The sequence below is a fragment of the Bubalus bubalis genome, chromosome 3 (assembly GCF_019923935.1).
Source record: "Bubalus bubalis isolate 160015118507 breed Murrah chromosome 3, NDDB_SH_1, whole genome shotgun sequence".
Classification (NCBI taxonomy): Eukaryota; Metazoa; Chordata; class Mammalia; order Artiodactyla; family Bovidae; genus Bubalus; species Bubalus bubalis.
The window spans coordinates 24,319,321-24,339,332 of record NC_059159.1 but is presented as its reverse complement, the minus strand read 5'-3'; the positions used below and the strand labels follow the sequence as shown (position 1 = coordinate 24,339,332).

General features: G+C 58.2%; 1 protein-coding gene across 7 annotated transcripts; it reads right to left on the bottom strand.

The window, feature by feature from the left end:
* Positions 1 to 2,031: 2,031 nt before the first annotated feature.
* TBKBP1 (TBK1 binding protein 1) lies at positions 2,032 to 19,928 on the bottom strand. Of its 7 annotated transcripts, XM_025280248.2 has the most exons (11): positions 19,562 to 19,694; positions 18,059 to 18,189; positions 17,411 to 17,670; positions 16,906 to 17,028; positions 16,564 to 16,668; positions 15,366 to 15,546; positions 14,204 to 14,379; positions 13,948 to 14,009; positions 5,493 to 5,611; positions 4,583 to 5,310; positions 2,032 to 3,579 (listed from the first exon to the last, which is right to left on the bottom strand). In XM_025280248.2, the coding sequence occupies exons 3-11, from the start codon at positions 17,633 to 17,635 to the stop codon at positions 3,451 to 3,453; spliced, it is 1,848 nt and encodes a 615-aa protein (XP_025136033.1). In that variant the 5' UTR covers positions 17,636 to 17,670; positions 18,059 to 18,189; positions 19,562 to 19,694; the 3' UTR covers positions 2,032 to 3,450. The 7 variants fall into 7 exon arrangements, with proteins under 7 accessions (XP_025136033.1, XP_044794974.1, XP_025136035.1 ...); XM_044939039.1 differs by lacking the exon at positions 18,059 to 18,189 and having other exon boundaries at positions 14,204 to 14,376; positions 19,552 to 19,928; XM_025280250.2 differs by lacking the exon at positions 18,059 to 18,189 and having other exon boundaries at positions 19,552 to 19,704.
* Between the last annotated feature and the right edge of the window lie 84 nt (positions 19,929 to 20,012).

Here is a 20,012-nt window from a genome sequence, read left to right as displayed (position 1 = left end):
CCCCTCCATACCCCGCCTCTCACATACACACACACCAGCAGCAGCAGCAGCAGCAGCTTCTGATAGAAGCTCTTAATTCCTCAGCTGATCGCCTGGCACAGCTTCTACAGGGACCCAGGAGAGGGGTGGGGTGGCTGTAGGCTGGTAGCTCTGGCGGAGGAAATCAAAGATGAGGCCGGGAGGCCCACAGGGCAGCTGGTGGATGAAGGAGAGACAGAGGGCAGTGGGGCTGAAGCTGGGATGTTGGGTGCCGGCCTTTCTTCGGGCACTTGGAGGTGAGGCCACAGATGGCTTGGAGTCTGTGACTCCTCCCTGCCACTGACCCCCTCCTCCCCAAGTCCAGCTCCTGGTCTGTGCTGGTGAAAGTGAGTGGGTTCCCAGGTGTCGTCTCCAGCCTCCATAGGGTCTTCCCCCGCTTTGCTCCTGTACAAGTCGTCCCACCCTCCTCACCTCTCCAGGAGCCCAGAGATCCAGACCCCTCTGCTTCCCACTCTCTCAGGCCCTGGGGTCCCTGAATTACTCCCATAGAGTAACGAGTGTCCTCACGTCTGATCGCAGCCCAGATCCCGTTGGGAAGAGAAGTATGAGTGTTGGCAGGGCTCCCCAGCCCCTAGTCCTCTCCTTTGGGCAGCCATTAAGTTAAAGGCTGCACGTCTAGAGGAACTGGGCTGGGGAAACACTAGCTTTTTCTTCCTTCCTCCCCTTCCCTTCCAGCCTCAAGCAGCTTCCCATCCTGCATCTGAGCCCTTTCCCACGTCCCTAGAGATGGAGGAGACATGTTGCTGGAATCCACACCTGACGTTGCCATACTCACCCCCCGCCCCGTGACAGGAGTGTCCAGGTTGTGGGTAGCTGGGTTTCCTCACCCTTCAGACATATGCCCAAGGACCAGGTGAGGTTACACAAGCCATGCCCCTACACAGCTCATTTCCAGGTCATCCTTTGCCCTTCTTTTCAATGGCTGGGATTTCTCTTTGCTTTGTGTCTTTTTACCACCCCTAATTTTCTCGTGTCCTCCTAGCAAATGCTTCCAGGGATCCAAACAAAACCCAGACACCTGGGTGCTGCCTGCATCCATGGCAGAAAGAAAACCTCTTCCATGAAGTGGGAGAAAATCAGGGGAACTCATGTGCCAGCGATTCCAGAACCCTCTCTCCCAGGGCTTGTAAGAAGCCATGTCCCACGGGGATGTCTGTTCTTGCCTTCCCTGGCAGTCAGGACTTGGCTGCAGATGAAATCAGGGTTGGATAAGCTTTTAGCAGCTATAGTTGTCAACTGCAACAGAGGAGCAGGGAAGTCTCCCTGTGGGGGCTGCACGTTGGCACGGAACGGGGAGGGATGTAAACCCCAGGTCTGGAGCTGGACCTTGGGTCTTCAGTGAGCAATGGCTCCTGCCTTTTGCTTTCAAGTGAATCCTTGGCCAAAAAGTGTCACATGGAAATGAAAGGCACCAAGATTTGATGAGTAAGTAGCTCAGGCCCTTTCCGAAGACAAGAGGGCACGGCCCAAGCTGGGGCAGAAGTCACGGGTTCACGACCTGGCTCTGACCTCCCAGGCTATGGCACTTTTCAAGGCAGCCGCTGAGCCGCTCCCCACTCTCTGACCCACAAGGACATGGAACCCAAATAAATGTTCTTTCCTTTTTGAGGCTCCAGTCTGGTTCCTGGCATGAGAAATCATTTGATGAAAAAGAAAAAAATAGTGCTACGGGTAAATGAATCCTCAGGCTACAGAACCTCTACCTGCCAGACCTGCTGGGAGGGAAAATTCACGAGTCCCTGACACCTGCTCAGGGCTGGTCACGAAGACGTCCTCTGCTGCTCCCCATCTGTTCCAAATAAAGTCCACATCACAAGTCACCTGTAGCCACTCGCATGCCTGCGTCTCCAGAACCACCTGGGAATACGAGGGCCCTAAGCATCCCCTACTTGCCCTCCTGTGGTTGTGGTTACTTGAGACAGTTTCCAAGACCTTCTGCCTCTAAGGGTTTCGTTCCCTCCCTCCCCCAGCCACAGAGAGCACAGACCGAGAGCAGATGGAACAGGTAAGTTTTATTTGGACTTTCAACTTGTTCAGAGAGCTCAGGGGCCCCACCTCCCCTTTCCAGTCCCCCTTCCCTGTTTCCCCTCCCGAGGGGGACACTCAAGGTACAATGCCATGTGTCCCTGGAGTCCTCAACCCCTTGCCTGCCCCGACACACCCCCACCCTCCCCTGCACTGAGGGGGAGGGGAGGGGTGTGAGGAGGTGGGGGGCCCGGAAGAGTTGGATCAGAATGGTACATGCACTGACAGCAGCACCCACTGCCCCCGCCGGGCTGAGGCCTGGGAGAGGCTTGCAGTGGAGGAGAGTGGATTCATCGCGGGGCAGCAGGCTCTTGCCTGGGAAGCTCCCCACCTCAGCCCGGGGGACCCCCTGGCCTCCTGCTTACCCGTCCTTCTGAGGGTACGACTCTGAGGTAGATTTCACAGAGGGAATGTGGGTCGCTGGGGTGTGAGAAGGGGGTTAGCTCTTTTGAAGTTGATCTCCACAGCACCCTGGGCCCATCCTCAGGTTTTGGCCTGGGAGGCTGGGCTGATGACATCCACCCAGCTATCAGAGGCTGAGTCACACCTGGGCTCCAGGGCACCTGTGGTGTCGGGGCTTGAGTGGGGTCAGGTTGGGGGGACGCATCTGCCTTAACAACCTGCGCCTTGACGCTGGGGGCTCCAGAAGAAGGGCATGGGCCTGGGAGGCAGACACAGATGGTTCACCGGCCTGAGGGTCATGGTGCCTCAGGGCAGACTCTTGGGGCCAGATGCTCCAAGTCCTTTAGGGTCCTCCCTCTCCTCTCCCACCCTCCCTATTCCCCAGGGTGGGCTGAGGGGGAAAACAGGGCTGGCCTGCAGGGAACGGCAAGAAACAAGATGCCTACTTCCCCCATTGGGGGGGCCCATGCCACGAGCTCCAACCTGGCCAGGGGATGGAGGAACCGGCATCAGTGTGCAGGGCAGGCTCTGGGACCCCACAGGGAGGCACTCCCTGGACAGAGCACAGCCTGAGAAAGGTGGCCATCTGGGTTGGGGCTGGGGGAGCTTCTGGAGTCTTCTGAAACCCTCCCCTCTCCCAGGCCCAAGCACTAGACACCTTCTTGGATCCAACTATTTGAGAACAGAAAGGCAGAAGGAGAGGCTGGGTAGGATACGCCCCTCCCCATCCCAGCCCTTCCCACCGCCCCAGCAGTAGCCAGGGAGCTGGGGAGAGCTTCGGCTGACCTCCCGGGAAGAGTCAGGGCTGAGTGGCGCCTGGACCAGGGAAGACGGCACACACGTTGACTCAGTAGCTAGTGGAGGTATCTGGGGGTCGCAAGGGGCAGGGGCCCCCCACGAGATTCATGCAGCATTCAAAGTGAGTGAGTGTTTGGGGGTGATGGGAGAAGGAGGAGAAACTGCCAGTGGGTGGGGCGAGGCACCCTAGATCTTGCTGTTCTCCAGGTGGGAGTCAATGTGTTTGATGAGGGCATCATCTGGGTACCCGACTGGGAAACCCAGCTGGCAGAGGGGGCAGCTGAGGATATCAGAGCCCACTGTCTCCATCAGCAGCTGTGGAGAGAGAAAGGAGTTGTTTATGGTCCACATCCGTCCTTCACAGTCCCCACTTTCCAGCTTGCCCTTTCCTAGGACTCAAGCAGGGAGCGCTGCGGCATGAGAAGGCGTCTGGGCACTTCTCCTACATCACCCCCTTCCTCCCCCTCCCTAACCACTTTCCACCAGTTAAGCACCCACTCTCCCAATCCTGGGCATGGTGTCCCCAGGTGGTGCTGAACGGGGAGATAGGTATGCTCAGCCTGCCAGGATATCTGCAGCAATGAGGGGAGCCAAGACCCAGACATGCCCTCAGAATTACTCAGACACAGCTCCCTGATAACTCAGAGCAACGGATAACCCTAACAATGTACAGCCCCGAAATAATTTTGTCTGACTCTGGAATGTATTTTGGTCCTTCCAGGTGGCAAGGGTTGGCTCTGACATCCAGGAAACTCACTATTTCTGTGAAACGATACAGCCCTGAGAAACGGTTGTCTTCTAGGACAGACAGAAAAGGGCAGGGGCTCTGAGGCCTGATGAACAGAACTGAATGAGCAGGGCTGTCTCTGTCGGGACCCAAGACCGGTGTCAGCATGGCCTCCATCACCAATTAATAGATGTTTACTATTGAGCCAGGCACTGTGCAGAGTGCTTTGGGTTCACCGCCTCCCTCTTGAGAATTCTCTAATGGAATCAAATAATAAGTCATTGTCCTCATTTTCCAGATGAGAAAACTGAGGGCAGAAGAAGATAAAGAAGCTGCCCGAGGTCCCAAAGCTATTAAGTGTTGAAGTCCAGAATCAAAGCAAGGACTGCCACTCTGAAGACTGGATCTTTAACCATGAAACTGAACAAGTTTTAGAGTCCGGCCCCAATTCAAGCCAACAAAACGCCACTGGAGAGAGGGGGACGCGCCGTCCGGGGGAGGAGCGTGGAGTCAAAGGAAGGGAGCCCCGCCCATCATTCGGTGCGAAGCCGACGGCGGGGCTCCCGGGTCTACCGGCCAGAGTGCACTCACGTTAATGGACGGCCAGGACTGCGCGTGCTCGGCGTGGGCATAGGCGGTGGCGGCGGGCGACTCGGGGACCGGGAAGCCCGCGCAGAACGAGGCGCAGCGGATGGCGCCGGCCTCCGGGCTGGGCGGACTGGCGGGCACGGCCCACTCCTCCTCCTCTGACGGCTGCTTCTCGAAGCGCAGGCGGATGCCCTCGAAGGCGCGCCGCGGACTGAGGGGCCGGCCGGGGCCGTAGAGCTCGCCGCCGTAGGCCCGCGGCTTGGGCAGCGTGGCCGCCTCGGCTTGCAGCCAGGGCGAGGAGGCGCCCGCGTAGCCCGCGCCCTCCGCCATCTCTGAGTAGCTGCGCCGGCCCTGGAAGCCGGCCTTCACGTGGTGGCTGGGCGGCTTGGCGTAGGCTCGCTCGGCCAGCGTCCTCTCCCCGGGCGGCGGGGGTGGCGGAGGCCGGGGCTGCGGGGCCGGGCAGGTGGGGGGCCCTGGGGAGCGGCGCTGCGGGCTGGGGGACTGACACGGCGGCGGCACCGGCGAACGGCGCTGCGGGACGGGCGACGGACAGGAGGGCGAGGCTGGAGAGCGGCGCTGCTGGGGCGAGGGGCATGGGGGCCCAGGGGAGCGGCGCTGGGGGACAGGGGACTGGCACGGGGGGCATGAGGGCGCCGCGCGGGCCGGCGGGGAGTGCGAGGGGCACTGGGGGGCCGGAGAGTGGCGCTGCGACAGCGGCGAGTGCCTCTGGCCTAGAAGAGAAGCGGAACACGTCAGGTGACAGTGGTGAGGATAGAGGACTTCAGGACTGGGGAGCCTGGGCCTTGCCGGCCACCAGTGCCCACCCACTCTCCTCCCGAGTGGAACAGGCCGGGGCACCGGGGAAGGAAGTGGAGGGTGGCCACTGCTGCCCTCTGCCCTCTGGTCCTCTCACCGCCACTCCGGGCCTGCTCCTGCAGCAGCGTCCTCAGAATCCTCCCCTGCAGCGAACTCAGCTCCCGAAGCCGGCCCAGCTCCTCTGTCAGCTCCGTGTAAGCCAGCGCCAAATTCACCCTGAAGGACACCCAGTCACCTGGGTCAAGGCTTGACCGCAGCCTGCCCCGACCCTGAGGTCAGAGGGCAGAGAGTGGTAAGAGGAGAAGGGAAGTGGGTTTACTGTCACAGCTGTGGAGGAAGAACGGCCTCTGCCCTGGCATCTGGCCCTCCCCTCCCAGACCCTCCTACCCCCGCTGCAGAAATTCTCTTGGGCATTAAGGGCCACCTCAAAGGGGAACCTCTTCCAGGGGGTTCCCTACAGCTTACCTGGGGCTAGGGCAGTGGTTCCCAAGACAATGGGCGGGGGCTGGAGCGCTCAGTGATTTCAAGGGCTCCCTGAATCTGTGTATTCACTGAGCACTGTCTGTGGCCTGAACACATCTCATACAGGTATGTGTGAATGTGTTTCTAATCTGTGCAGAAACTGTGGTGACAAATAAAACACAGATTCATCAAAAAGCTGCACTGAATTCATAGTAGCTTTTGTTGCTATGAGTTTTCTCAAAGTACTCATACTAATAGTGAAGTACAATCTGCGTATGGGGGCGGGGGGCCAGAGGAGTTCTCACCTTTGGAAGATTAGAGACCGCTGTTGCACAGACTATGAAGAGCCCCATTCTGTAAGTGAAGACATGGCCTCCTGGCTTGGCAGAGGTGCCGACTGATACACTTGAACCCAAGTATGCCTAGGTCCACTGCTTTGCTCCTTTCAGCCTTGCAACTCCCAGGACCACCAGGGAGCCCTTTACCTGGAGATCTCTGTGAACAGCTATTGTGCCCAGCACACCTCCAGGGGGCACCACTCACATTAAGCACCTAACAAAAGTTGCCTTCTTCTGGAACTTCACTGGGAGTTCCTCAGACACAGAGATTATCATCACTGTGTTCGTATTCCCAGCATCTTGTCCAGGATCTGGTACCTGGTAGCTGTTCAGTAAGTCAATATTGAATTGAGCCTCTCTTACCATTTTTCTTTCTTGTTCCCTTTTTTTTTCCTCTTTTTTGCCAGGCCATGCAGCATGCAAGATCTTAGTTCCCTGGCTAAGAACTGAACCTGTGCCTCTTACTGTGGAAGTGTGGAATCTTAACCACTGGACCACCAGGGAAGTCCCTCTTCCCTTTTTTCCCTCCTACTTCCTGCTCAGGCCTCCAGGGCACCCACCCTCATGGAGCTGGAACAGACTCAGCAAAGACTTCAACCACTTCCTTTTCTCTCCCTTTCTCTTTGGGTCCCTTTGACCCAGAATTGCTGAATGAAAGTTACCATTCTCAGCACTGCCCCTACTCTCTCTCCCACCCTAGCCTGCACACCTCCAGGGAGCCCATCCTGACATCACAGGAGACTGTGCCATGGCCTTGGGTCACCGCCTTCATCTCTGATCTGGGCCTGAACAGAGCCTGGGAGGCAGGGGATATTGTTTCCCCAGATCTTGCCCCCTCACCCAATCCAGAAGGGACTCTGAACTTTGTGGAAGTTGGAGCTGGAGGGGAAATGGCAGAGAGAAGCTTGGCCACTCCAGAGGGATTTTGTTTCGGGGAGGCGGGGGGCGGGGAGGTTGCCCCAGTAGCTGGGAAGCAAGGAGAGGGCCCTGCTCTCATCTCATGGTAACAGGACATGTAAGAGAGGATACATGTGAATGGGAGGGAGCAAAGGGAGGTGTGAGACCAGTGTGATGAGTGAGGAACAGGGTGAGTGAGTGAGTGAGTGGGTGTGTGTGAGTGTGTGTGTGTGTGTGTGTGTGTGTCTGACCAACCACGGAGAAGAGGACGGGAAGTCGTGAGGTTAGGGCTTCAGAGGGCAGGAAAAGCCGAGGTGCAGCGGATAGATGGTGACTGAACTCCCTCGCTCTTGCCTTGTTCTCTCACTAATCCTGGGGCACAGCTGGGTGGAGGGGGAGCCCCTCCCACAACAAAACTATTTTTAACTCATCTGGGCCAAAGCCAAATTACTGCAAACAGGCTGGGATTCTGGGGAACAACCCCATTTCTTAGGGAGGGAGAGTGCCCGCTACCAGTCTGATGGTGGACAGGAACAGAGGGAAGGAGTCCTTTGAGGAGCCTTTGCCAAGGTGCTGCAGCCTCTGTCCCATCTTATCTCAGCCCTTTGATGTCCTATGTCCCCCACCCTCCTCCTTTAGCATGGGTCTGTGGGAAGGAACGGTATCACCCTCATCAGACTGAGAGGTCCAGTCTATGGCCCATAGTAAACTGGGGACTTCCCAGTGGAAGGCTCCCCGCTTCAAACCAAGGGGATCTGAGGGTAAGAGCTGCATCTCTTCCCTCAGACTGGGGGCCTTCCAGACAATCATGCTAACCCCCCAGTGGTGAGGGCAGGAGGGGGCTCTGGGTAGGGCACAGATGGAACATCCCCTCTGACCGAGCAGCCAGTTTCTCTCCCCATCTGCTTTCACTGCGTATCTCAGGTGACAGATACAGGTCGTCGCCTTCACACCCTGCCTCAGAGATCTCACCTGCCACACTCAGTTGCCAGGCCCCATCTCTCCTCTTCCTGCCTTCCTCCCCTTGTCAGGAGCTACCCCAGTTTCCAGCACCGAGTTCCTGGCACCCTCCTTGCAGCAAAATAGACAAGGTAGCAGGAAATGGAAGGGAGAAGGCCCTAGCCCAGAACGCCCAGCCCCTCCTCCAGCTCTGCCCCCGCCCCCGCCCCGCTGCCCCGTGTCCTCCAGGAGCTCCAGATAGCCCTCGAAACTGCCTCTGAGACCCTGGGCAAGGTTAGGGGGACCAGACCTGATGCTCCAAGGCGCTGTGAGACCTTCTTCCTGCACTGGGTGACTACCTACCTCAAGATTCGCAGGCCCGGGCTGCTAAGTACGCTAATGACTTGAATGACTCACGTTAGAAAACACTGCCAATTCAGTGGAAAAAAATCTCAACTTCACAACACAACCAAGAGTTGCATGCGTGCACCTGAGTATACATTCCGCTTCCTGGCCCACACCTGAGTGCTATTTTCCACCATCATGGCTGTTTGGGAAGGCTGGGTCAGGTGAACAGCAGCAGATGCCTGCATCTGGGTGCTTCCTCATTGCTTAAATTATGGAGAAGTTCCGTCTGAGTCTCTCAGAACTTGGGAAGCACCCAGAAAAGAATCATAATCTGTATGAGCCCTTATCAGAGGCCAGGCATTGTGCTAAGAACTTAATCTTCAGGACAACCCTGCAGTGTTGGCTGGCTTGTTACCTCCATGTTACAGATGAGAAAACCGAAGCTTACAGAGGTTAAGTCAGTTGACCAAAGTCATAAAGCCTAGTAATAGTGGAGTTTCTGGAATGGGAGCTCTGGTCTCCTGGACGCTGAAGTCGAAGCTACTGACTGCTCAGCTATCAACTGCCTTCCAAGAGGATCAGGGAAAGGGGAAAGGATAGGTGGGAAGGCAGCAGAAGGCTAAGAGGAGGAGAAAGAGGCTGGGGACGTCCAAAGTGGCCTGGGATCCCTGAGCATCACCAGCCCTGCCCGGGGAGGGGAGAGCAAGGTGCTTGACACGTGTGGAAGTGGAAGAACAGAGTTTATATTAAGAGGCCAGCTCAAGGTCACAGAGCAGCAGTGGCACAAAGCAGGGACTCAAACAGGCTCTTGGCACCTCAGCCTGCTGAGCTGGCACCTTTGGAGAAGCCAGAGTGCAAATGGCAGTGCTGGCAGGAAATAGGGCTCCGAGCCCCTGTTCACCATTCCACCCTCTGTTGACTTATCCTTTCATTCTTTGTTTCCACGAATAATTCAGGGAGTTCAAAAACTCATGTGAAACAATCATCTTCACTGTTATTGATAAAGCAACAGAGATGAGAAAGGTTAGAGACCTAAGCATCTGCCTCTGTAGAAGGCCTCTTTCTGCCCCAAACCAGCTGGGAGACACACAGGCTTCTGAGTGCAGTGTCTTCCTGGTTCACTGGGTGCCCTGTGATGTGCTAGAGCCTCCATGAGGATGCGGATGTGGCAGGGTCAAGATTCAGGCTAGCACTGGGTCATGGGATTAGAACTAGGGACGGGCTCGAGGTCAGGATTAAGGCTGGAGTCAGGGTCTGATAAGATCATCTTCCGTCAGGACTGGAGACCGAGTTGGGGTCAGGATGAGGGATAGGGGTTACAGGCAGGGATGGGATCAGGATCAGAGCTGGTCATGTGGTCAGAATCCCTGGCTGACAGAATCAGGAGGAAAACAGAAATCCAGCATTCCCAGCTCCTCCATCCTTGCCCATAGCTGCTGCCCCCGCTGCCCCCCAGCCACCTCACCCTTGCGGGGGCATTTAAGGACCAAACTTTCCACTACCCACAGGCACACCCAGCACTAGTCTTCCCGCCCGGCCTGACCCTCAGGGAGGGGACCACAGGCACCGGGCCGTGGAGCGGACTTGAGGTTGCGGGCTGGGGGGAGGAGGAAGTCGCTTGCAACAACCCAGCGATCTACCACTTCCTTTCAGGCGCCTTGAGCCCCTTCACTCTCCTCGACCAGCTATGACTTGTGGTCCACAGAGCCCGGCTCTTCATGGCAGCCCCTGCCACGCTTCCAGCTCAGCCAGATCTTTGTGTCTAGAAAGCCTCCCCAGACGCAGCTAAATGGAGCAGTTTCACAGCAGGGTTGGAATCAGAGTCCTCCTCCAGGCTGGGGGCCCACAGATCCCAGTTTGCCCAGGGCTGTCCTGGTTGACAGGAGTCACCTGGCAGAATTATTAATAGGCCCTCCTTTCACTTTCAAAAGTGATCAGTCAACAAATCGGGCTGCTCCTCGTATAAGGACCTCCGACCTGGACAAGAATTTGAACCATAAAAACACCACAGAAGTGCTATTACCCCATCGTTTCAGGACCTGCTTGGTATTTGCACTTAATTTCTCTGATTTGCTCAGGGGACAACACTGTCACGTGGTTTTTGGTGAGACTCAAATGAGATTTTATAGGTAAACTGCCTTGCACGGTGTCTGCTGGAATGAGGACTCGGGGAAACGCCTTGGAGATGGGAGGTGAAAAGGGGAAACCAGTTTTGATCCATTTAAGGAGATACCAGCTCAATGAGTTTGGTTTGAATGAGGGGAGGATGTGGTGTTCCTCATCGAGGGAGAGAGCGTGGGTAAGAGCTGCTCTCTGCCTCCCTGGCAGGGAGAGGGTCAGAGGTGGTTCAAAGCCCACCAACCCCTCAGACCACAGTTTGGTAGGCGTGGTAGGCCCCCGACTTCAGAACCCCTCCTCACCCTTGGGGAGCCCCGAGGCTGCAAGTGCTCAGGGCTTCAGTCCTGTGGGCCGGGCGTCCGGGCTGAAGGAAATTTGAAAGAAAGGAAGTAGGGAGGGTGAGAAGCGTGAAGGGGGAGGCCCTGGGCCCGCTGGCTCTGGGGCATGAGACTGAGCTCAGGGTACACGGGGGTCTCCGACTTCCGTCCTGACCCCCCTACACTGCCCTTGACCTCTGTGCAGAGTTTCCATCCTCTCTCTCTGAGTTCACACTTCTCCCCTACCACTAACCGCAAGCCCACGCAGAGGCTTGTGGGCGGAGAGAGGGGTGGGGGGGGTGGGCGGAAAAGCACCCAGGCTGCAACCTTGAGCCCCCCATGTTGGGGAAAAAGGCCTGTAGTTTTCCCCCTCATCGCTCATACTGAACCCCCATCTTCTCACAGGTGCTCCCCTCGTGGATGAGCCCCCTCCTTCACTGGCCCTGCACCCCCTCACTGAGCCCCTTCTAGAAGCCCCTCTCCACAGTCGCCCTTCCACCCTCAGTGCTAGCCACACCCCCAGGAAGGCCACACTCAGGACCTGAGACCCTGAGTAGGCCAGAGGAGGGGGCCGTGGGTCTGCACCTCTCGCTTGGCTGGGACCCTTCTGGTCTCCACTCCCATCTCTTCCTTCATTATTGCCTTTAGCCCCTGGTCACTGAAGGCGGGTCACCTTCAGTGGCCCTTCCCCAGGCACTGACCACCAGATACTGGGCTGACCAAACGGCCGGGAAATCTTGCCCCGAGGTCAGATTTGGAGGGTGGCGATCTGGTCTGGGTGCCCATTGTCAGAGGAACACTGACGATGGTCTTGTGAACCAGGGGCTGGGATAGGGGAGACTGGAAACCTTGGGGCTGGGCCTGCCTCCAGGCCTGGCCCCTCAGCACCGGGTGGCCTCACAGAGGGGAGCTAATAGAGGCAGCGGCAGTGCGGGGAAGGCTATGTGAACAGCCAGGACTCCCACGGTAGACGTGACGACCACCCTGGAGGCATCCACGCCAAGGAGGGGAGCACCTCCTGGGATACAATGAGTTCCCACCGAGGCGTGGGCTGGACTCAGGAACCTCAGTGGCCCCCTCTTCCGCCTTCACACCTCCATCCAGATAACCCACCTCGGCTATCCTCTCCTGGAAGGCCCACATGTAAAATTCCCACGCACCTGAAGGGTCAGGCAGAAGTAGAAGGAAAAGGAGGGGCTGGCGTGGGGAAAGGAGCTCAGAGCACGTGACAGAGGCCTCCCCAGGTGGGAGGACAGGGGAGGGAGCACTCGGGAAGCAGCTTATTACTAAAAGGAGCTGAGCTTATAAGAAAATAAAACTACCGGGGGAGTGAGGACTTCCTCTGAGAATTAACTCTTGCCAAGCTGGGGCTGTCCAGAGATGCTTGGCCTGAAAGGAACTGTCAAGCTGGGCAGGCAGGGCCCGGCTGGCTCCAGGGGCAGACGTCCGGGAGGCCGTGAGGCAGAGTCCAAACCATGGAGACCCGGGGGAGGAGCTGGAGGGCACCTCTGGTAGGACCAGCCAGGAGCAGAGCCCAGCTCCCTCTGGCTAAGAGACAGGGTGGGCATAGGTGCCCTGTAGCGGGAAGGAACAGGGGCTGTTCCAGCCAGGATGAGTGGCATGGATGGCACGACCTCCAGAGGCATCTGTGGGAGGGAGTCTCTCTTACCCACTCACTCGGCCCCTGGGGACGTGCCACCTCTTCTCGGCCTCCCCCACATCACCTTCCTCTCACATCCCTCAGCAGTGATGGACCGCTGAGCCTGTGAGGGAAACCTGGGGCCAGCGAGGTGAAATCAGCAGAGCTGAGCCACTCAGCATCCCAGGAGGGGTCCCTGAGATCCGAAGCCTGGCTGTTCAGACTCCAGCCAAAAAAAAAATCCTCTCTCTGGGTTCAACCTATTGAGGGAGGCTTCTCGACTGGTCTTCTGGGAGGGAGGTAGATTCAGTGAGCCATAAAGGGAGCTACGGTGTGACTTTAGGGGCAAGCTAGGATTCTAGAACATGTGTGTGTATGTGTGTTTTCCGGGTCTGGGCATACAGGCTAGGACAGGCTCTGAGCGCCAGCCACAAGCTAGGGTGGACCCTCTCTGCAGAGGCCCCTAACAGTGAGGAGTCCCACCCATTAGTCCCACAAACTAGGTTCTCACTCCCCAGCTATCACAGCTCCACCCAGGTCCTCACCCCAGGATGCAGGGGGAGGTGAGCATACCCCTGACTGACCAGAAGCAGGGAGGAAGGTGAGGAGGCCCAGGGGGTCCCGGAGCCAGGTGTGTGTGTGCTGGAGGGTCGGCTCCTGCCCTCTCCAGGCCTCAGTCTTCCCCACCAATGAAAGGAGGGAGTCTGCATCACACTCCTCATCTTGTAGGGGGAAGGCTTAGGCGGAAGGAGGTTTCTGCTCTATTTCTCAGAAAGTGGGAGAGGAGGAGTTCGGGTGCGGATGTGAGAGGCACCAGGCTCACTGCTGCCAGGCTACGTGCACCCTCTCCCTGGCTGCCCAGTGCTGCCCCAGAGGCCCCGCTACTAGGCGCCCTGCTGGCACAGCGCCCTTCCCGCCTACTGCTGCTCCTCTTTAATGGCAGGATCCCCAAGGGACACCCCAGTCTAATATGTTCTAATTCCCGACTTGCTGCTGCACGAACTCAAGGAAGTCTGTCCTCTCCTAAGTCTTAGCTTTCTCTCTCCTGAGGTAGGAAACAAGATACCACAATCCTGAAAGAGACCATCATCTCCTTCCTCCTCGTCAGGGAGGAGCTGGTTAACCCAACTGGCTGGGCCTTGTTACTGGGATAGCCAATGAGTCCCAGAGAGACCCAAAACTCACCAGAGGACACAACACAGCAGCAAAGCTGCCGAGAAAGTCTCTCTCAGCCCAAAACCTCGACAAGACACAGGCCTGGGTGCCAGAGAAAGCAAAGGGAACCTCCTAGAACCTGAGCATGCCAGAACCTCGCCTCCTTCCCTGTGAAGGACACAGAGCCACACAAGCAACCCAAAACACAGCCCTGACTGCTTGGAAGAGAGGTTCCCCCAAACAATGTGGAGGGGAAGGAGTGAACCAAAGAGGGAACCTGGAAAATGCCACCCCCTGGGTTGCAGAGGTTAAGAGGAAGAGGATTACAAAGTGACTTACTGATCATCCCCAACTCTTTTCACCCACGCCATGTCCCGCTCCGACTGGTTGGAGGCTAGATCCTAAGGGAAAGATGGAGCAGTCAGACCCCAACCTCACTGGCCTGGACCTCCCTTCTGTACCATTCCCAGGGTGGGTCTGTACTCAGTGAGGAAACCCCAGATCTCTGTAAGAGTTCTTTCCAGCAGCTCCCAGCACTCCACAGAGCTCCACAGGTGCCAGAGCAGGGGCCTGGGGTTGGGGCCCCCGCTTTTACCTGGGCCCGGGTCTCCTGCAGCTGCTTCAGCTCCCCCTGCAGCCGCTCACACTCAGCCTGGAGCTGCTCCTCCCGAAGCTGAGCCCCTCGGGCCTCTCCCTGGGCAGCCTCCAGAGCCTCTTCCAGCCGCCGCCGCTCCAGCTCACTCATACTCGGCGTGGCGCCTGGCCAGCCTGCTGCAGAGGAAAGGACAATGTCACACGGGAACCAGCTGCTGGGTACCCTCCACCCACTCCCAGATTAACACAAAGTGAAACAGGTGAAAACTGCAGCATGAGGGTTCCAAGAGAGACAGCCGGACGGCAGCCACCCCCGGATGACAGATAAACCTCTACTGAGAGCAGAGGGCAACGATGGGCTGAGTTGCATTTTCTAACCTTCCTGGAGGTCAGGGGAGAGACAAAATGGGCTTTGGAAGAGTTTCCCTGGTCAGACTCTCGTCCGCAAGCATCCTTAGGGGCCTCTCCTAATCGCAACAGACAAGCAGGGGGACTCTGGGTGGGGCCGCCCTCTGCTGGCGTATATAGGAATTGCAGGAGGAGGCTGTGAATGAAGGATTTAAGGGCTGGATGTCAGTTGGGAGAAGCTGGAGTAGTGAGGTGAGGGGACAGTTGGTTAAGGAGGGATGAGGTGATTATGGGAGAAATTTAAGACAGTATAAGTTGAGAGCCGAAGAACTGATGCTTTTGAACTGTGGTGTTGGAGAAGTTTCTTGAGAGTCCCTTGGACTCCAAGGAGCTCAAACCAGACAATCTTAAAGGAAATCAGTCCTGAATATTCACTGGAAGGACTGATGCTGAAGCTGAAGCTCTAATACTTTGGCCACCTGATGCAAGAACGGACTCACTGGAAAAGCCCCTGATGCTGGGAAAGACTGAAGGCAGGAGAAGAAGGGGACGACAGAGGATGAGATGGTTGGATGGCATCACTGACTCGATGGGCATGAGTCTGAGCAAGCTCTGGAAGATGGTGAAGGACAGGGAAGCCCGGCATACTGTAGTCCATGGGGTCGCAAAGAGTCAGACACAACTGAGTAACTGAACTGAACTGAATGCGGTGTTGACTAACAATCTGAAACCCTGGAGGTGTCCAATGGGGTTGAAATGGGGGGCTGGCTGGGGGGACTTCAGAGTATGGAAATCAGGGGTCACTGAGAGCTCACCGTGACTCAAGTTGGATCCCCCTCTCAGTGCCAAGTAGTGAAGGTCCAGATCAGCACAGGGCGGGGCAGGGGCGGGCGGGGGGCTCAGGCTGGGAAAGTCTACATCCCGGAGGCCTTGCTGCTGCCGAAGCTGCTGCTCCAAACCACAGATCTGCCGCAGGTGAGTCTCCACCAGGGCCCGCTATAGTGGGAGAAAAGAGGGTGAGGGTCTGCACCAGGCCAGGGCACCCCAATGGGCTCCCTAAACCCAGGACTTCCCCACGTCTGGGTATCCATCACCCCTCTAAACTGAGCGGAGGCCCCAGGTCACACATCCCAACTCCACTCTCCAAGTGGCCATGAGTACAAGGTCCCTCCCATCAACTGCAATGCAGATGTTTCTGCCCCTTGCAAAGTCACAGTTAATGCCTCTTCCCTGTCACTAACACAGAGAAACACTTCTAAAAACACTCAGCCCCCTATCTGAACACTGCCACCCCCTCAAGAGCATAAAAGCTTCCATTTGTATATGTGACGTAACTACTATGGGCTTTGTGTACCTCATCCATAATATGGGGCTAACCACACCTACCTCTGAGGTCAGTTTGTTACAAGGATTAAAATCAGTAAATATACCTGAAGAGATAAGAATTATGCCTGGCACACAGGTAAGTGCCATGTAAATGTGATTAAGTCAAAGCATTTTTACATGAATGTCCCATAACAGCTCAGCAAGGTTGTTATTATTTGCCCCACTTCTCAGAGGCAGGACAGAGGCTAAGTGACTTGACCCAGGTCATAGCTAGGAGTCAGTAAGAGACCATGTCTCCTGATTGACACCTGCCCACTTGCTCACCCGCATGGCCATACTGTGACTTAGAATCACACACAGGCCAAGGCCCATCCCAGCAGTCACAAACACTTCCAGTCCCCTCTGCCCTCACCCATACAGCCTTCCAGCACAGTGCTATAGGCAGAGGGTCAACCCAGCATGAGACCCAAACATACAGACTCACAGTGTTCTACAGGGCTACTCACATAGTCATCTTCTGTCACTGCATAGTCAGGATGTACACAGAGCTGCTCACAACTTGTATGACACCCACAACCCCACTCACCAGACGTGGACACTCACAGACAGACATGAACACGCGGTGTGCATACCACAAGCACACAGCCAAGGTCACACCCTCAAGCACCCAGGCTCCTTGGACCTCACCATCTCCCCCAGCTCCGTCTCCAGGTCACTCTTCTCTACGCAGAGCTTCTCGTAAGCCTGGATCATCTCCCCAAGCTGTTCTTCCTGCTCCTTGTTTTTCTGCAACTGGATGAGGCACAGAGAGGGTAGAGGGCAGCCAGAGTCAGGCCTACCTTGACTTGAGGGCAGAGCAGCACCCTGTGCCTCCCACCCCCACTGCCAGCACCCAGTGGAGGTGCAGGCGGACTTGAAGCTGGTACTGTGGAGGACCATGGCCATCCATGATCAAAGAGACGGAAGGCCAGAGGCTAGGGTTGGGGATTATCAGAGGTGGATTGGAACAAAGACTCGGGGAGGGCTCACCTCATGCTGGAACTGGTTGAGCCGTTGCTGCAGGCTGACTTTCTCCACCTCCAGCAGGGAACCATCCTTGATTTCATATAGAGAGAAACCGTGCTCCTCCCCAAAGTCACTGATCAGTGGGTACTGCAAATGAGGTAGGCCCTCAGAAGAGCTTCAGCCTAGCTGTGTCCCCATCCCATAACCTGACTCAGAGTTCTAGCCTCTCCCTCCCAGTTCCAGTGGGATCTGTTCATCCTAATTCCCATGGCCCAGGAAGCGGTTCCCACCAACCACATCTTTTTTAGATCTAAGGTCTAGCGCTCCTAAGAGGATCCCTCCCGATCCCTTCCTGATTGGTGCTGGGCTCTCCGGAGTCCCCATCCATCTAGAGCAGCCACAACCCTCACGAGGAATCCTCGAGTGCCCAAGACCCCTCTTTCGGATCCCTGGAGTCTCTGCTGGATCTCCAGCAGCCCCCTCCCCTGCCACACACACAGTCAGACCCCCATCACACCCAGGTTCTGACCTTAATCTCGTAGACTTTGAGGCGGCGGCGGAGGGTGGCATTCTCCCTCTCCAGGCCCCCCAGCCTCTCCTTGATGTCTCCGTAGGCTGTGATCAGGGCAAAGTGGGAGGCAGAGCACATGTCCTCTCCCAGCGAGGGGTCTCCAGGGGCATCCAGCCACACCTCACTGGGCCCCAGGGCCTCCTGGGTCAGGATGCTGATGTCATCCTCAAACATGGACTCCATGGCAAGGGCCTGGGCCACAGCCCGCCCTGGGCCTCCTGGGAGAGCAGGAGCAACGGTGGGGAGGGGGGCCCAGAGCTTGTCCCAACACCCCTTGTCCTGGCCTGAGGAGCTCTATGGCCAGCTGAGATGCAGCCTGGTCCTGCCCCTGTGTCTCACAGCTCCCTCCCAGACCCATCTTCTCTTCTCTGCTGCCCTGGGGAAGGGGCTGGGACCAGAAGCAAGTAAGACTTGTGGGGGACAGAGGGAGCGGTGACAAATAGGGACAAGTAAGCGAAGCCAGAAGCAGAGAAGGACTCTTTCTGGAACTCAGGGAGACCTGTGGACAGGAGAGCGCTGCCTTCCCAGCACAGGGGACCCAGATGAGGCCTGCCTTGACTTGCTCCTCAGCCCCCTCCCCACCCCAGGCCTCACTTCCCCAAATACCTCTCTGACAAGCTCCTCATGCCAGGCCTCCGGCACCCCTGGCTCCTCCCTAAGGAAGGCCCAGTGCTTCTGGGAGGGTCAGCCCCACCACCGTCAGCACATCCTCTGCTGGGCCCCCGCCCAACTTCCTCCTGTAGGATCCCAGAGTTCAGGAAAAGGAAGCGCCTCCCCAACTCACACTGGGTTTGTGGCAACCCTCCAGGCCCTCCTCACCCCTGACCAGGGACCCACAGGAAGTCCTCGGCTGTGTCTGAGGAAACACAGAGGGGAAGGGGGCTCTGGGAGAGGCCTCGGAGCTCAGGTGAAGAGGGCAGACAAAGAACTCCTAAGCCCAGCCTGTGTGCCTGCACACAGGGAAGTGGGGAGCCCTGGGAGGGGACAGGAATGACTCAGGGCTCCCGAAAGAGTAGGCGAGGGGGTGCGTGTGTACTTCTCCTGGCCCTGTTTATGAATGTGTGTCTGTGGCTGGCATGTGTGGGGGGAGTGTGTGTGTCTGTGAATGAGTGTAGGTGTGTCATAGTCAATGAGCGCCTTAAGCGGGGATGCAGGCGGGGGTCGGATGGAGGGAGAAGTGACCGGGAGGCCGTGAGTGTTTGTGTGTGCGTGTGTGCACGCGTGCGTGAGCGTGTGTGAAGGGTGGGCACGTTCGGGGCCGTGTGTCACGTGAGGCACTATGGGAATGTCCGAGGTGTGCGCGCGCGCCGGAGCATGTTTGCGCGTAAGAGAGGGGGCTCCCGAGGTGTGAATTGAGGCAGTGGGGTCCGCGACCTCCCAAAGCCGGGCAGCAAAAACCTTGGATGGAGAGGGCTCGGGCCCAGGCCCCAACACCGCCCCGCATTAAGTGTCAGGGAAACGCGTGTGACCGGGTCTGAGTAAGAAGTGTGTGCGCGTGTTTGTAGGGCTGGCCCCACCTTTAACCCTCTCCTCTCCAAGCCTATCCCCTCTCCCCCAGCTCCGCTCACCAGCGCTCACCACACCCCCGACCCCCGGCCGGCCACCTCGAGCCCAACCCCACGAGCTGGGGCTCTGCCGCCTGGGCGATCGCGACCCGCGTTTGCTTCCTCTGCATTCTCTCCCTTCGGCCCAGCGGCCCCGCGCGAGCGCGACGACAAGCGGATGGGGAAGGGGTGCCTCCTCGGCCCGGGCCCCTTCTGCGGCCCCTTTAAGAGCCGCCCTTTAAACCCCTTTATCTCGGCCGACAGAAATTGTCGCCCCTCCCCTCTCAGAGGCCGAGACCAGGCAGCCCCCTCCCCCACTGCCGCCGAGCCCCGGGCCCCTAGTCCACCTCCCGGGGCCGGGTAGGGGGCTCCGGAATCGGTGCGGCCTGAGAAGCGGCAGAGGAGGGGGGAAAGAGAGAATGCGAACGGCCGACGCCGGACCTTTCCCCTCCCTGCTACCCTGGACCAGCTGCGAGCCAACCTCCTCTCCAGCCCACCCCGCGACCCCCGGGGGCCGACCCTGGGCGCCGCTCCCCTCCCCCCGCCCAGCCCTACCGGGACTCACAGCTGCTGCCGGTTCCTGCTGGTAATCGCAGCTTACCCCCTCCGCCTGCTCCCTCCCCAGACGGGCACCGGTGCCCCCACCCCCCTGGCACCGCGCTCCGCTCTCGCCCTGTCGCCGCCGCCGGGTCTCTCCCCACCCCCCACCCCTCCCCCCAGCCCCCCTCCCTCGCTCCCGCCCCGCTCCTCCTCCGCCGCCGTCGCCGCCGCCGCCTCCTCCTCCCCGGCTGCTCCGGGTTTCTCTGGCTGGGAAGGCGCCACGGACCCCGCCGCGGCCACCACCACGTGGCGAGGGGCGGCCGGCCCCCGCCGTGCGGCCCAGCCTGGCTGCGCGCCCGGCGCCCACCGGCTCCCTGCCGCGCGGCCCGCGCTCCGCGCCCCCTCCCCGACGCCTCCCCACGCAGTGTGGCGTGGCGGGTGTGTGGGGGCGTCTGCGGACAGCGTAGGGACTCGGG

Bases quoted from the DNA above. Each gene is read 5' to 3' on its own strand.
- TBKBP1 (XM_025280250.2), bottom strand. From the start codon at position 17,635: ATGGAGTCCATGTTTGAGGATGACATCAGCATCCTGACCCAGGAGGCC. The intron at 14,380-15,365 runs GTGAGCTCTCAG...TTTCCTCTGCAG, and splicing joins GGGATCCAACTTGAGTCACG to CAGGCTGGCCAGGCGCCACG. The intron at 14,010-14,203 runs GTAAAAGCGGGG...TCTTTCCCTTAG, and splicing joins TGCAGGAGACCCGGGCCCAG to GATCTAGCCTCCAACCAGTC.